This window comes from Eumetopias jubatus, unplaced genomic scaffold, assembly GCF_037043125.1.
Source record: "Eumetopias jubatus isolate StellerSeaLion01/CBP00866 unplaced genomic scaffold, mEumJub1_p1.0 scaffold_2, whole genome shotgun sequence".
NCBI classification, from domain to species: domain Eukaryota; kingdom Metazoa; phylum Chordata; class Mammalia; order Carnivora; family Otariidae; genus Eumetopias; species Eumetopias jubatus.
Window position 1 is genome coordinate 37,838,404 of NW_028274808.1, and position 12,406 is coordinate 37,850,809.

Here is a 12,406-nt window from a genome sequence, read left to right on the forward strand (position 1 = left end):
GAAGCATCTCCAAAAAAATAATAATAATAATAAAAAAATAAAAAAATAAAAATAAAAAAAGAAGCATCTCCACAGGAACCTTGCTATAAAGATCTTTTATTGTCCTCACCCAGTTAGCATTTGCATCTCTAGGAGCATATCACCTGCAATGCCCAGGATGGCTGTTGACCCAGTGAGCCCTGACAGAACTCAAGTGCAGTTAATATAGTACCTGGTAGGAATGATGGGCTGCAGAAACATAACATGATATTAACCAACAGCTCTCAAACATGGGAAAGGAGCTGTCCAGACTGCATATACACTCAGGCAATTGGAAAAAAGAAAAGGGAAAAGCAAAGTTGAGAAGGTATGAGAGATGGAGGGAGAAAAGTCCTTAAAGGCAATGGTAGTATAGAAAATTATGCTGCTTTATTTTTTTTAAAGATTTTATTTATTTATTTAGGAGAGACAGAGGGGGAGAGAGAGAGAGAAGCAGAGGGAGAAGCAGACTCCCAAGGAGCAGGGAGCCCGATGTGGGACTCGATCCCAGGACCCTGGGATCACGACCTGAGCCGAAGGCAGACGCTTAACCATCTGAGCCACCCAGGCACCCAAATTATGCTGCTTTAATCAGCACATATGAGGAACCTCAGATTTCACCTTGTTGTGTCTAACCACTAAGCACTTACATCCCATCTACTACCCGACTTACAGAGACCAGAAGATTGTCCTTTGGCTAGTCCCCTGCATTAAACAGAAGCTAGGGGAGGCCAAAGTTCTATTGGAAGATGATCAAAACAAGAGAAACAGGAAAAATCCATTTCAGCATGCCTCTGTAAGTCCTATGTGTGTGCTGTGTGTCTGACTACAGAACAATCCTGGACTCTGCCACTGCTGGGTGGCTTAATGGGGGTTCATTTATCAGGACTGACATTACTTCAAGATTCAGAAATGTTTGAAGGGTTTTTCATCAGTTTAGAGAATCGTCTTTCCTATATAACTACAAAACCATCACCTACACCTTAAGGCCAGATCCTGAGTACAGATTGACTCCCAAGGTATAACAATACCTCCTCTGGTGTACCCATCGATGCTTCCATTCAACCTGACCCATTGTTTCCCTCCTCCAGTCCCCAGCCTCAGCCTCTTCATTAACCTACATCCTACAAGAACAACAACTATGGGCCAAACTCTACGGTGGGTGCTATAGAAATAATTGAAGAAACTCAATGCATGACTCTTGCCTACCCTCAGGAAGCTTACAGTCCTGTTTGTAGATGCCAGGACACCTGAGCCACTGATTTTGCAAGGAACAATTAATTACATACATGGCACAGCAACACAAGAGATATCAGCATTCACAGGAAGGGGCAAGCCGCAGGGATTGGCACATTCACTGACTTCTTTGGGTTTGCCTGACAAGAGCTCTCTCTTTCCTTCTAGATCACTCATTCATATTTTTTCCTTTAGCTTTACTCAAAAAAAAAAAATTCTCTGTCCTGTTGGTTTCATTTCTCATGGCCTTCCCTATACAAATCTTCTTTTTCCTACAATGCCAGGAAACCACTCCTTCACTCATGTAAGCAACCCTTTCCTTTTGCAGAAGATGATTCTTTAGCCACTTAAAACTACAACAAACTACTCAAGTGGCCTCACTGGGAAACTATTTTTAACCTCTATAATACCCAGGCATGTTGAAAGGTACATGTGAAAGCTTCCTCTTCCCCTCTGTGTCTGTGCCTACTTGTTCTATTGACTCAGTGAACAGAGAAAACATCTAATTATATTTTCCACCAAAACATTAACATGTTATTATTAATGCTTAGCAAGTAAGAAAAATAATAATGTCTTTATATTTCCCATTTTTTCCACTTCAGGATTTCATATGCAAAAAGATTTTAAAAATACAGCATGGAAGAGTTTGGTCCATTAGACATATATTAGGTTTTCTGTCCTCCTATACAAAGGTTCAGCCTTTTAAATGGAGCATGCAGCTATTAAGCATTAACCCATCTGTTCTGTTTCTCTCTTTTATTTCAAAGGACTGGCACACAAGTCTCATAACAAAAGTCATATGAAGGCTGTTCTTTTCCCAACAATACACCTTGATCACAACCAATGGACCGTCACTCAGAAACGTTCAATTATACTGTTAAGTTCCCCAATGCTTAAGAGCCACACAAGAGTACAGCATCCCCTTTCTTTTACATTCTGACCCCACACTACCCCTAACATACTACTGTATACCTCCTTTCCCTAACACAAATCCTCCCTCCTGCCAACCCAGCTTCTGCAGTGCTCCTTGGAGATACCAAGACTTCTCATTCCAGCAACTCTCAACTTAACCCATCCATCAAGGTCTAGTTAGTTCATGACATTCCCAACAAGTCTTTCTTGACCACAGTAGCTCTTTGTGGTAACTCACTCTTTAGAATTTGGAATATGTAAAGATCTAAAAATTTACTAACATGACGTGGCAGATATCAGAAAGTCAAATGGGCAGAAGAATTAACACTGTTTATATCACATCGGATCAGCAGCTCCTTAGGAGCAGGCAGCAGAACTCTACAGATCACGTTCTCAGTATCACACATATATTTATACCACACTGAACTACCCCTGCCTTTTCTCCCAATGAAGTTTATGAGCTTCTTGGGGGCAGAGACTATTTCTCACACAGCTTCAGAATCCCCTGCAATAACTAACACTAATAGTGCTGGACATGCAGAAAGTACACAGCAGATTCTTTTTGATTCGCCACATAGGGAAGCTGGGAATATTTTCTAGTTGAGTAAAATCAAGTTAAAGCAATACATCAGTGATAGAACATTGAGACTCAGTGTGACAACATTTTCAATGAATTGAGGGTATTTCAGATCCATAGAGACCCACTCTTCATGCAATTTCAGCAGAGAGAGTGTATGTGGAAGGAGGGGGCAAATGAATTGGATCAGATTATCAGTTCTCAAATGGCCTTCAAAATCATCTGATGGAAGCCATCCTCTTAGAGATGAAGAATGATTGGGGAGGCCTCCTGACTGAAGCTAGAAGACTAGAGTTCTCATGAGGCATGAGCCCCGTTCACATCCCTAGCTGCTTTGCAGAAAGAGTGCACGTGCTGTTTGTCTCTGAAAGAAGTGTCCCACCTCTGCCTGGAAGCAGGGAGTGAAACATCATTCAGAGTCCCCAACCAGTGTTAACGGCAATGCATTTAATGTTGTTTTGATGATGTGTAACACTGTTAATTGCAGATCTATTATAATTGCTTTCTTTTCTCTATCTCATTTATGCTACATGCAACAAATAGTAACATATCATCTAAACAATTAAACTGTGCCCAGCAAGGATACAGAGTGGTAACAGGAAAACTTGAGTTCAAATAACTAAACCCTTAATTGGGCAGCTAAGATCTTTTTCTTTAAAAAAAATTTTTTTTCAATTTTCTGACGTTACTTTTCTAACTCAGGTAACAATAAAGCTGTGCTGGACTGTGCCACCAGGATATTTTTGTAAACAGATGCTAAGTGTGCATCTGGGATGTGCAGGCACTGTTCCAGGAATTATGGAGGATCAAATGAATAAAACTCTGTTTCTGTCCTCGAGAATCTAGTAAGATGATTAAAAATGAACATAAAAAGTCTAATAAAGGGAGAACATAAAGGGCTAAGAGGAAGCTATGGAATGTAGGAGCAGGAACAAATTCCCTGATTTTTCTTAACTGGGGAAATCATATTAATAAAACTGTGTATGTTTACAAAGCAATATACACAGAAATTAGAAAATTCTTAACTTCAAAAGATGGATATCTTCCATTTGAGGAAATTCTTTCAAGTTCACATTTACTTCTAACACTTGATTGCCTACTTACAAAAGAATATGCTAACTTTTTTCACAGGTTCTGATTCTTAAAAGTTGTCTCAGAAGAGCAAGTTTTATTTGCCCTCATCAGAATATTGCTGCAATGGAGTTAATAATGAAAGCAATATAATCACGTATGTTACAGCACACTTTACAGCTTCCAAAGCATTTTCACAAATACTATTTCAATAGGTCTCGTTTGGTCCCCCACAGAATCCTGAGAAGTACACAGGGTCAGTTTATTGTGTTTCTGGGCAAGTACGTGTGCATGTTAATATTGTTTTCTTCATTGTGCACAGAGGAACTGGAGGCTCAGAGGAGTCCGGTGAGAGACAGTGACAACTGGCATTTGTCAGACTCATCAGACAAAAAGAAAATTGCTGGCTAAGCCCTGCAATCTAAAATTAATCACAAGTTATTACACTTGAAAACTCATGTTCCTACTGGTATATGTTCTCTCAAAAAGCAAATATGCCCTGGGCAGCACTCAGTGTCCAGGGGCTCCCCAGCTTCCCTCTGTCTCCAGGGGAAGCACCTTGTTCCTTCCCCAGACATTGGCCAACCTCTCTTCTCTTATTCTCTGTACTCAATGGAAAATTGAAAGGCAGCTATTTATTTGTTTGTCCATCCTAAAGAGCCAAAGCCACTGAATTAGGTCCTTTAAGAGTATTTGGGTTTTAAAACTTTGTTATAACTTTACAGGGGAAGTCTTTATGCTGATAAACACATTTAGGGTAGTGGCCATTGTGTGAAAGGAATTTGGTGCTGATTCACTGATGCTGCCATCTCTCTGGACAGTGATTAACAAAAGGCCTCTGAGCTTATCTTCAGGGTCATAGAAGGAAAGGGAGGCTGGCACTAATGCCTCGTGCCCTGTATCCCTGAAAGGAACTTCAGGGATAAGCAATGACAGATTTAACAAGTAGAGAAAGCCCACTGAGTCTCTAGGGGCTAAGGTATCCCCCCCCCAAAAAAAAGAATCTGGGAAGCAGCCAGAGCCTGAGACTGATGTCCTAAGCCTCAATCCCAACCCTACACATGCACATTTGCCCCAGCCTGATCTCAGACTGTAAAGGCTCAAGCTCTGCGGCTCTTAAAACCTGCCCCAAGACCAAAAGGAGCTGTCCTCAAGTCCTACAACCACAGTCCGCTTTCCTCTTTCTTCCACTGAAAACACCGAATGGGAAAAGCTGTCCTTACCTCGTAATGAGCCACGCGTTGAGATTCGGATATCAGCTGTGCACTGCACACCTTGCAATAACTGTCTGTAAATAAATCCTGATCGATATCGGAGGACTTCATCAGGCTAAAGGAGAATCAACAGAAAAGAAAAATGAGTCCACTGCTTTGATATTTATGCAGGACATTAATTGTGTGAAAAAGCCAGGAGCACAGTAACAGACCCCAGGATGGTAGCAGTGGGGGAGACCTCCCTACACCTTAGGTGATACCATGTCAGTTAACCACAGTAAGTGTAGAGTTTATAATTTTCTCATAAGTGCCCAATAGAATGGCTGGTACCCTACAACACAGAAATGAACCTTTAGTTTTCTCTTTCTGACAAATCAAACTTATATCTAATACACTGCCAAGGATTTATGTGAGAGGATATTTTCATATGTGACTTATATTAACAAAATATTGTAAGTGTTCAGTATATGCAATATAAAGAGACTGAATAAATTTGAATCATCCACATGCTAGAATATGAAGTGCCTCTCAATTCCAAATGCAAATCAAATTCTTCTTTAAGAGAACATTTAATGAAATAGGAAAAAGTTTACCATTAACAAAAGGGTTTACAAATCAGTACATATAGTATTATACTAAATTTGTTTTAAAATATGTATAGGTGCAAAGAAAAGCATCCTAGCAAGTTTTTTTTTTTTTAAGATTTTATTTATTTGACAGAGAGAGAGAGAGCACAAGTAGGTAGACCGGCAGGCAGAGGGAGAGGGAGAGGGAAGCAGGCTCCCTGCCAAGCAGAGAGCCCAACGTGGGGCTCGATCCCAGGGCCCTGGGATCATGACCTGAGCCGAAAGCAGCCACTCAACCAAATGATCCACCCAGGCGCCCCAATGTCAGGAAGTTTTAGCAAGGTGTTAATAGCAGTTATCTTTCAGAGATTATAGGTAATCGCTTATGTAATTTTATTTTTTAATTTAAATTAAATTTGTGTGAAAATTTAATTAAAATTAAATTATAATTTAATTTTCTACAATGAACACATATTACTTTTGTAATACATGGAAACAAGTTAGCTTTGTCAAGAACCTTATAAGCAAAGGGCTAGTATCCAAAATCTATAAAGAACTTATCAAACTCAACACCCAAAGAACAAATAATCCAATCAAGAAATGGGCAGAAGACATGAACAGACATTTCTCCAAAGAAGACATCCAAATGGCCAACAGGCACATGAAAAAGTGCTCAACATCGCTCGGCATCAGGGAAATCCAAATCAAAACCTCAATGAGATACCACCTCACACCCGTCAGAATGGCTAAAATTAACAAGTCAGGGAATGACAGATGTTGGCGGGGATGTGGAGAAAGGGGAACCCTCCTACACTGTTGGTGGGAATGCAAGCTGGTGCAACCCCTCTGGAAAACAGTATGGAGGTTCCTCAAACAGTTGAAATTAGAGCTACCGTTCGATCCAGCAATTGCACTTCTGGGTATTTACCCCAAAGATACAAATGTAGGGACCCGAAGGGGTACGTGTACCCCAATGTTTATAGCAGCAATGTCCACCATAGCCAAACTGTGGAAAGAGCCAAGATGCCCATCGACAGATGAATGGATAAAGAAGAAGTGGTATATATACACAATGGAATATTATGCAGCCATCAAAAGGAATGAGATCTTGCCATTTGCAACGACGTGGATGGAACTGGAGGGTGTTATGCTGAGTGAAATAAGTCAATCAGAGAAAGACATGTATCACATGACCTCACTGATATGAGGAATTCTTAATCTCAGGAAAGAAACTGAGTGTTACTGGAGTGGTTGGGGGTGGGAGGGATGGGGTGGCTGGGTGATAGACATTGGGGAGGGTATGTGCTACGGTGAGCGCTGTGAATTGTGCAAGACTGTTGAATCACAGATCTGTACTTCTGAAACAAATAACGCAACATATTTTAAGAAAAAAGAAGAAGATAACAGGAGAGGAAGAAAAGGGGAGTATGTCAGAGGGGGAGACGAACCATGAGAGATGATGGACTCTGAAAAACAAACTGAGGGTTCTAGAGGGGAGGGGGGTAGGGGGATGGGTTAGCCTGGTGATGGGTATTGAGGAGGGCACGTTCTGCATGGAGCACTGGGTGTTATGAACAAACAATGAATCATGGAACACTGCACCAAAAACTAATGATGTAATATATGGTGATTAACATAACAATAAAAAAATTTAAAAAAAAAGAACCTTATAAGCAATATAAAATTTAGTTTTGAGTTTAATAGCTATTCTTACAGAATTAAAAAATAAAATCAGCTTCAACTATAACTTTTCTTGCAAACTTATACCTTTTAAAGTGAGGAGCCCTCATCATTCACGCTCACTCTTCCACATTTAGGGTTATTGATATTCATAAAAGCCACCTCCACCATCCTGCACCACAGTTGAGCCCACAAAAGTAAATAAACATATCATCAAATTCCAAACCCTGAATTGAAATGCAGCCAAGTCTCAAGCTTGTGAAAGTAATCTGTCACAAAGGTATCTCATAGCATCTGAAGCATAATATTACCACCATAGAAACGCACACCAGCACATCCGAATGCTCTCCTCCAACCCACAAACTCCACTCCATTTTCCCTCCTACCAGCCGGGTAAAAAGTAAGGACTATGCCAGAAAGCATACATATGGAGAGGCAAGAGAATTTCAGACAACAGGGATGTGGTGGGAACCTTGGAGTTCATCCTGCTCCCACACCCTAATTTTATCTGTGAGACTGTTTGAAGTCACATCACTGATTATTGGCATGGCCATATATCCTTCCTAGTTTGCATGATTCCAATTTCTACACTCCAAATCCATCTCAGGTCTCATGCTACTTGCCAGCCATGTGATATTAGATGAGTCACTAAACCTTCTAGATCTTAGTTTCCTCCTACACAAATTGAGATAAAATATTAGCCATGCCTTTTTAGAGAATTGTGGTGAAAATCAAAAGGAGAAATATAGGAGAAGGTACTACATAAACTGTAAACTCTCTTCATTTGAAAGGGATCATCATTACATTCTTACTAATATCCTAATGTTGGCCAAGTCCTGACCAATACAACAAAATAGAGGACAGTGGTACATTTTAGGTGATTTTTTTTAAAACATTTAAATAGCTGGGCTACAAAATAAGTATCTATAAAAAGCTGCCTGCCTCAACAACTACAAACTCACTTTCTATCTTTGTGCTTGGTTGTAATGGCCCATTCAGAGCATTTGATTTTCACAATGCAAAAGGATTCAGTTTTTGCTCTTAAGAGACAATGGTAGCTCTGGTTTTTCAATGCCCTGAGTACCAACAGTAATGCCAGATAGTAAGGACTACTGACTCTCATAGCTAAAGTGGATCTGTTATTTCTGGAAGCCTCATTCCTGGCAGAAAGCTCAGCCAGCCTGGAGTCTAGCACCTGCAGTGCCTGGAGACTCACTACCTAACATGGAAACCTGTTCCAAAGAGTCTGGCAACTCTAGTGGTTAGGTGTTTTTCAGGTTGAATCAAAATCTGTCCCACTGTAGCTTCACTCATTCAGTCTTTCGGTGCAACACAGAAAAATTCTACTCTCCTTTTTCATGAGATATCCTCTCTCAAGTACTTGAAGATAGCTCTCTTCTATCTATTCTCAACCCCTGTCCTGACTTATCATCTTGGTCTCTATTTCTTTATGGCCCATCTTCAAAGGCAGTGCCAAGAATGGAATGAACATTTCAGACATGGTCTAATCAAGCAGAGGATCACAAATCCAAACGGCCGTCCAAAATATCCATTGTCATGTGTAATGGTCTCTATTCACATCCCAGAATGCAAATGGAGAAGAGGTGTTTTGATGATGGGAAAATGTAGTACAACATTTTGAAATGTCAAATGGGAAAAGAAAACTTACTAAGGTGTATTTTTTAAGCCAAGCTTCTATAAGTAGTTGTGTTTAAATATCATCATGTTCCCTGCTATTTCTAATAAAGAAGTGCACAAAAATAGATTCATGGGTGACCTGGTTAATAGGAATCTCCAAACTCACTGCACACTCCTTCCTCATTATACAACCGACTGCAGAAATCAAACACTGTGAAAGGATATTCAAGGTACGTGTCGGACCGAGTGGGGCCCGTAGGAGTCTGAGTCTCGGTAAAACAGCTGTGCAGCAGAAATAGCTTTAAAGGCAGAATATAAAAATGTGTATACTAAAAAAAATTCAAAGGAAGAAGAGAATATCATGGCTTTTTCCACTGTTTTATATAAGAATATCGATTGGAATAGGCCCATATGCAGTAAAATGGCAATAAAGACCCTCTGAAATCTACAAGGCCCAAATGGAAAAACCTAAAAAAGTTAAATTCCAGTGGGAAGCAATTAGTAGGCAAGTGTCAGGCTGGTCTATGCATAAGGCCTTTTCTCCAAGAAAAGAGAACTCTCTGTGTAGGTCACTTTAGACAACTAGAGAGCCTGATTTATGACTCAAAGAGTGGAATTCCCCAGGAAGAGGGCTGCCATTTGTTTCCTTCTCTCACTTGCCTAGAACAGAATTCTCAGCTTCTCTGGTCTTCAAAAGTACAGGTGAGCTGGTGAGAACAAGGAAAACCAGATTACCTTTCTTTAGCCTTGTCCATGGTCCCGAATCAGCAACTAGCACAGAGACAGAGCAGGGCCCTTCATCAATTAGTAACTGGTCAGTCCCCATTGTCTCATGAGAGCCGATGTGTGGTGACCCCCAACCTGGGACATGTGGACTGTACTACATTCTGAGGCCCTGGAGCATTCTGAAGAGGGGGAGAAGAGCCGGGGAAGGAAGGAGTCTGAGTTCCTGAATTTGAAACTGATCAGAATGAAAACTTCCTCAATGTTCCCCACAATGGCACATTCCAAAGCAAACACTGAAGATCTGAATAACCTATCACTCTTCAGTATTCACAGAGGACAGTGCTACCTGTATTTTACTAAAGAAGCCCAGAGGGAAGTTGGAGGCAGTATTAGAATAGGAGTCTGATCAGACTCACATTTGCTGTCCCAGGTCTCTATACAGCAGTAAATCTATTTTCATCTGATAGCAGTGACAGTGTAAGACTCAGAGGTGTAGCTAGGTATAATAAGTAAAAGGAATATGGGGGGGAGCTTTTGTTTATTCAATAATGATTACTGAGCATCTACTATGTGTGAGGCACAGGGACAACAGAGGGCACAACTCCCGTCTTCCAAATCCTTATGAGCTATTGAGTGAGAAGAGAAACAGGCACACAAATATCTAAGGCACAGGCAGCAAGTGTAATTTGGCTAGTAAAAAGAAATACAGGATTTCAGAAGACAAGGGGATTATAAGGAACCTTCAGGGAGGTTCTATAAGAGTTAAAAATTTAAGAATGAATAGGATTAGAGTGGAGGGAAATGGGTTCAAACCTAATACGTTCCAATTCTTTTGCTGGCATGGAGAAAAATATTACTACCAGTAGGCATGAGAAGATATATACAAGGGGCTTCAGTGGGGCTTGCTTGGGAATATGCAACATAAGGGAAGGAGGCAGGGAGAGAAGGGTATACAAAGCTCAGGCTTCCAAGCTCCCCTTGGAAGGAGGGGAGACCGAGGGAAAACAGCAGGTCCCAAAATGTTTCTCAAGGTGCAAGGAATGGCCTTTTTTAGGATCTTTAAATGCAGATGTGAAGCCTTCCCCTCTGCCGCTTTCTGCTTCTCAAGAACAGATTTCAGGAACACAGCCTGAAAAGCCAGAGAAACCTGAGGCTTCATGGCCAAGAGTAACATTCTTCATTCCATTCCATTTCTGATAATGCCAAAATAGCTTTTGACTCAAAACCCATGCAGGGCTCTTCAGGGGAAAAAGACATTAGTTCAAATCCATGTTTGGTTGCTTGCCAACAAGATTTTTGAGTGTAGAGTTACATATCCTCCCTGAACCACCATTTCCTCATTTGTGAAACAGGGGAAACATTCTCACAGGCTCATTGTGAGGATTAGAGATGATGTAGATAAAAAGCATCTAACAAAGACACTGAAAAATGGATATTACCACCATTATGATGAATATTATTAATTTGTATTATCATTATTCTTATTTTCAGGAGGGATGCTGTAAATATTTAAGTAGAGAAATAAACAGAACCACATTAAAGACTAAGGGGTCAGATTACAGAGTTGATGTGTTGAAGTCGTAACTCTGAGTGTCATCACAGGGTTTCTCTTTTGTATTAATCTTATCACCCACAAAAGTGGCTCACTTCCACTGAGTTCTACTGCCAGCTGATACTCAGACCTTATGCCCATGAGCACCCCACAATTCATAAAAATTTAAATCTATTTTTGTTGCCTGTAGGTGCCCATACTGGCAGACGGCACAGTTTGATGAGAACTCTCTCACCATCTCTCTCACCCACCAGAGCTCATCTCACTGGGACCTGCCCCCTGGGGGACACAAAGGGAAGCACATGTCATCCAAAATCAGGACGAGGCCACTCTCTGGACCTGCAGCCACTCGCTGCAGTAGCCTGAGGAAGCCACAGCAGTCCTGCCCCCCAGGGTGGCATCCCCTCTACCCCAGCCCCATGGGGAGAGAAGCCCTTGGCTTGGTGAAGCCCACCAGTGGGTGTCTTGTCACAGGCTTGGACATTTTCACTATAAAACTCATCTCTAAGATATAATAACCTACTTCCCACCCATTCTCTCACCTCACTAGTCCTTTTGAAAATAGTATTTCAGGGGCGCCTGGGTGGCTCAGTTGGTTAAGCGTCTGCCTTCAGCTCAGGTCATGATCCCAGGGTCCTGGAATCGAGTCCTGCATCAGGCTCCCTGATCAGCAGAAGCCTCCTTCTCCCTCTCCCTCTGCCTGCCACTCCCTCTGCTCGTGCACTCTCTAACAAATAAATAAATAAAATCGTTTAAAAAACAGTATTTCAGACACATGGCAATTTCAACTGAAGAGCTACTCTCGCCTTTAGGGGCAGAGTTCTTGAACCTCTGAACTACCACTCCATGGGACTTGGTGAACTCTTCAGTATCGGGACTATGGCTCTTCTAACGATGTTCCCCCTCCTGACAGCACTTGACTCTCATGAAAACTCTGGACCCTGAAGGAAAAGAGACTGTATTTTATGCCTATAAAAATAGTAAATGCTGCTCCTGAGCCAAGCTTAGTGCTAATCGCCTTACCACCAATTTAATTCCCTCCAAGGGGCCGGCAGAGTGATCAGCCTCATATTCACATTCAACAACAACTTCAATGGAAGTTGAGGCTTAGATGTTGAGTCAATACCCAAAGGTCGCACAGCTCCTAAGTGTCAGGTTGCCAAGCCATGGCTGGCTATGTCCACTGGCTTAACCCTCACCCTGGGCTTCCTTTTTG

General features: G+C 41.4%; 1 protein-coding gene across 1 annotated transcript in view; it reads right to left on the minus strand.

Annotated features, from left to right (window-relative positions):
- The window catches only part of ZMAT4 (zinc finger matrin-type 4), a 240,757-nt gene extending 235,618 nt beyond the window's left edge, over nucleotides 1–5,139 (minus strand). Inside the window, exon 1 of the mRNA XM_088021315.1 lies at nucleotides 5,038–5,139. Coding sequence (XP_087877441.1) covers nucleotides 5,038–5,139 — 102 coding nt within the window. The remainder of the gene's footprint in view (nucleotides 1–5,037) is intronic.
- Between the last annotated feature and the right edge of the window lie 7,267 nt (nucleotides 5,140–12,406).